The 5,000-nt window shown below is 48.1% G+C and overlaps 1 protein-coding gene across 3 annotated transcripts in view; it reads left to right on the top strand.

The window, feature by feature from the left end:
* LOC116987100 (plexin-A2-like) overlaps positions 1-5,000 on the top strand; it is a 234,616-nt gene that overhangs the window by 115,326 nt on the left and 114,290 nt on the right. For all 3 annotated transcript variants that reach the window (XR_004415644.1, XM_033042995.1, XM_033042996.1), the window contains one exon: positions 4,023-4,123. Coding sequence is in view for 2 of the 3 variants with exons in the window: in XM_033042995.1 (XP_032898886.1) it covers positions 4,023-4,123 (101 nt within the window). In the remaining variant the exon portion in view is untranslated. The remainder of the gene's footprint in view (positions 1-4,022; positions 4,124-5,000) is intronic.

Below are 5,000 nucleotides of genomic sequence, written 5' to 3'. Positions count from 1 at the left end.
CTATGGAAACTATGAGATTCAAAGAAGAGGAAGTACTGACACCTTTGAGAAATATAAAAGTGGATAAGTCTCCAGGTCCGGACAGGATATTCCCTAGGACATTGAGGGAAGTTAGTGTAGAAATAGCAGGGGCTATGACAGAAATATTTCAAATGTCATTAGAAACGGGAATAGTGCCGGAGGATTGGCGTACTGCGCATGTTGTTCCATTGTTTAAAAAGGGGTCTAAGAGTAAACCTAGCAATTATAGACCTGTTAGTTTGACGTCAGTGGTGGGCAAATTAATGGAAAGGATACTTAGAGATAATATATATAAGCATCTGGATAAACAGGGTCTGATTAGGAACAGTCAACATGGATTTGTGCCTGGAAGGTCATGTTTGACTAATCTTCTTGAATTTTTTGAAGAGGTTACTCGGGAAATTGATGAGGGTAAAGCAGTGGATGTTGTATATATGGACTTCAGTAAGGCCTTGACAAGGTTCCTCACGGAAGGTTGGTTAAGAAGGTTCAATGGTTGGGTATTAATGGTGGAGTAGCAAGATGGATTCAACAGTGGCTGAATGGGAGATGCCAGAGAGTAATGGTGGATGGTTGTTTGTCAGGTTGGAGGCCAGTGACTAGTGGGATGCCACAGGGATCTGTGTTGGGTCCACTGTTGTTTGTCATGTACATCAATGATCTGGATGATGGTGTGGTAAGTTGGATTAGTAAGTATGCAGATGATACTAAGATAGGTGGGGTTGTGGATAATGAAGTAGATTTTCAAAGTCTACAGAGAGATTTATGCCAGTTGGAAGAGTGGGCTGAAAGATGGCAGATGGAATTTAATGCTGATAAGTGTGAGGTGCTACATCTTGGCAGGACAAATCAAAATAGGACGTACATGGTAAATGGTAGGGAATTGAAGAATGCAGGTGAACAGAGGGATCTGGGAATAACTGTGCACAGTTCCCTGAAAGTGGAATCTCATGTAGATAGGGTGGTAAAGAAAGCTTTTGGTTTGCTGGCCTTTATAAATCAGAGCATTGAGTATAGAAGTTGGGATGTAATGTTAAAATTGTACAAGGCATTGGTGAGGCCAATTCTGGAGTATGGTGTACAATTTTGGTCGCCTAATTATAGGAAGGATGTCAACAAAATAGAGAGAGTACAGAGGAGATTTACTAGAATGTTGCCTGGGTTTCAGCAACTAAGTTACAGAGAAAGGTTGAACAAGTTAGGGCTTTATTCTTTGGAGCGCAGAAGGTTAAGGGGGGACTTGACAGAGGTCTTTAAAATGATGAGAGGGATAGACAGAGTTGAAGTGGATAAGCTTTTCCCACTGAGAGTAGGGAAGATTCAAACAAGGGGACATGACTTGAGAATTAAGGGACAGAAGTTTAGGGGTAACATGAGGGGGAACTTCTTTACTCAGAGAGTGGTGGCTGTGTGGAATGAGCTTCCAGTGAAGGTGGTGGAGGCAGGTTCGTTTTTATCATTTAAAAATAAATTGGATAGTTATATGGACGGGAAAGGAATGGAGGGTTATGGTCTGAGCGCAGGTATATGGGACTAGGGGAGAATACGTGTTCGGCACGGACTAGAAGGGTCGAGATGGCCTGTTTCCGTGCTGTAATTGTTATATGGTTATATTAGTACTGCAGGCAGCATTAATACTGCATACAGCATTAGTACTGCCTACAGTATTAGGACTGCAGGCAGCATTAATTTTACATATAGCATTAGTACTGCAGGCAGCATTAATACTGCATACAGCATTAATACTGCCCACAGCATTAGTACTGCCCCCTGCATTAGTACTGCAAGCAGCATTAATACTGCATACAGCATTAGTACTGCCCACAGCAATAGTACTGCCCACAGTATTAGTACTGCAGGCAGCATTAAAACTCCATGCAGCATTAGTACTGCCCACAGCATTAGTACTGCAGGCACCATTAATACTGCATACAGCAATAGTACTGCAGGCAGCATTAAAACTCCATGCAGCATTAGTACTGCCCACAGCATTAGTACTGCAGGCATCATTAATACTGCATACAGCATTAGTACTGCAGGCAGCATTAATACTGCATACAGCATTAGTACTGCCCAGAGCATTAGTGCTGTATGCAGCATTAATACTGCATACAGCATAAGTTCTGTGCCCAGCATTAGTACTGCAGGCAGCATTAATACTGCATACAACATTAGTACTGCCCACAGCATTAGTACTGCAGGCCTAGCATAAGGCCGCAGTACTAACACAAGGTTTAGCCTTTGCTCTTTACAGCCACCACCCTGATGTTCTAGGTGTATTTTGTGGCAGGTATCAAATTGAATCATGTGTAGGAAGGAACTGCAGGTGCTGGTTTAAATCGAAGATAGACACAAAGTGCTGGAGTAACTCAGCGGGGCAGACAGCATCTCTGGAGAGAAGGAACAGGTGACATTCCAGGTTGAGACTCTTCTTCAGGGTCTTGACCGGAAACGTCACCCATTCATTCTCTCCAGAGGTGCTGCCTGTCCTGCCGAGTTACTCCAGCACTGTGTGTCCATTGCATTAAATGAGTTGTGTACAAAACCAATGCTGGACATTAAGCCGCTGTGTGGGAAAGGGTCAACGATCACAAAGTGATTTAGTATTCCGTATCATTTACTAAACACACAAACTCTTTGCTTTCAAACATGAATTCCAGTCCTTAGCCCGTGGAGTAAGAGGATCCCTTGTTAAATTAGTTTCAGCTACCTACGTGCCCTGGCTGAAGCAGATTGATATCAGCTGCAGGTTTGAACATTCTTCCACCAGGTTTTGAGCAACGATTCTCTCTGGAGGTTCCAGAGCAGTAAATGCAGAGAACTGGGAACCCTGCAGACTTGTGGAGAGAGTATTGCTGGCCTGGTTAATGCGAGTGCTGCCTATAGCTGCTGGGGGAGTATTCTCAGTCTGTGGGCCGTTAGGTTCTGTTCTCCAGCCGCTTGTTTGTGGAGAGGGGCCGGGCAGACACGCAGGAAATTCCCATATCCCTCCTCTTCCCATGTGGGCAGTAAACCCTGCTGGCTGTCCAATTAGAACACGTGCAGAGTGTACGTCTGGGCTTTGTGTCTGACATCTTCTACAGCTGCTGCTTTCACAGATGTGGAGAGGCTGCAGCTTTTATGCTCAGGTCATCAGCAACGTGGCAGGACATGGCGCTGACTGACCGTTCCTCCGGCCACCCACTCAACCCGCCCCTGGGGACCAGCACAGGGAGAGTCCAGGACCATGGACAGCTCAGGGTTAGAGGGAGATGGGCCAAACGCAGGCAGCTGGCCCTAGTATAGATGGGGCAAGTTGGGCCGAAGGGCCTGTTTCCACGCTGGGTGACTCTGTGACCAGAAGCCACAGTCTCAGAATTAAAGGACGTTCCTTTAGGAAGGAGATGAGGAGGAATTTCTTTAGTCAGAGGGTGGTGAATCTGTGGGATTCTTTGCCACAGACGGCTGTGGAGGCCACAAGTCAGTGGATATATTTAAGGCAGAGATAGATAGATTCTTGAGCACGGGTGTCAGGAGTTATGGGGAGAAGGCAGGAGAATGGAGTTAGGAGGGAGAGATAGATCAGCCATGATTGAATGGTAGAGGAGGTTTGATGGGCCGAATGGCCTAATTCTGTTCTTGGGTCGTAGGATCATATGAACAAAAGCAAATGTAGCAAATGTCCTTGTTATGTACGGGATGTGTGTGTAGTGTCGGTCTCAGTGTGACGTGTGAGTATATGGTACAGAGGCGAGATATGGGTGGGGACACGCACTGCCCGCGGTGACCCTCTGTGTGGTCCCTCACTGACCGGTTCTGACCAGTGCCCCTCTACGATGGTCCCTCACTGACCGATGCCCCTCTGTGTGGTCCCTCACTGACCGGTTCTGACCAGTGCCCCTCTACGATGGTCCCTCACTGACCGATGCCCCTCTGTGTGGTCCCTCACTGACCGGTCACTGACCAGTGCCCTCTGCGTGGTCCCTCACTGACCGGTCTCTTTTGCCCTTGTGTTCCCACAGTTGGTCAGAGTGCCGGTGGAGTCGTGTGGACAGTATGTAACGTGTGGCCAGTGCCTGAGCTCGGGAGATCCGCACTGCGGCTGGTGCGTGCTCCACAACACGTAAGTTCACTGACACGCTATTGTCACGTGTGTCGAGGTACCGCGAGATACAGTCCAGTAAAGTCACACAGCGGACCTCGCCTGGACACGCTCCTGTTGCCGACTCACTACAGTCTTATCTTCTCAGTCCCACCGATCTTGGCCGCCCGCCCGCCCGCCAGATGGGGAGAGATTTGAACACATGACGTTAGAGTAGTCGGTGAGAGGGTCTGAGCGACTGAGACATAGACAACATCTGCTTCCACACCACTGGAGTTGGACAGGGGCAGATGGACCTGGCATGTCCAACGCTGGCTGTGGAGGCCAAGTCAGTGGAGATTCGTAAGGCAGAGATAGATTAGTGCGGGTGTCAGGGGTTATAGGGAGAAGGCAGGAGAATGGGGTTGAGAGGGAGAGATAGATCGGCCATGGTCGAATGGCGGAGTAGACTCGATGGGCCGAATGGACTTATTCCACTCCAACAACTTATGAACTTGTGAGCATGGTGGCCATGTCGTCAATGGGTCATCCTGCGGCCACTGCTGTGTGTTTGACCACTGGAGTCCCTGAGAACGGGCGATCCCAGAGTGAAGGTGGGAACACACAATGTAAATACACGCAGCATTTTGTGATAGGGTCATGAATGATACAACACGGCTCTTGGCCCATCTAGTCCACACCAGCCAACATGTCCCAGCTACACTAGTCATAGATACAACATACAAACAGGCCCTTCGGCCCACCGAGTCCACACCAGCCAACATGTCCCAGCTACACTAGTCCCACCTGCCCGCGTTTGGCCCATTTCCCTCCAAACCTGTCCTATCCATGTACCTGTCTAACTGTTTCTTAAACGTTGGGATAGTTCCAGCCTCAACTACCTCCTCTGGCAGCTCGT

Source organism: Amblyraja radiata, chromosome 24 (genome assembly GCF_010909765.2).
Source record: "Amblyraja radiata isolate CabotCenter1 chromosome 24, sAmbRad1.1.pri, whole genome shotgun sequence".
Lineage (NCBI taxonomy): Eukaryota > Metazoa > Chordata > Chondrichthyes > Rajiformes > Rajidae > Amblyraja > Amblyraja radiata.
This window is presented reverse-complemented; position numbering and strand designations above follow the sequence as displayed.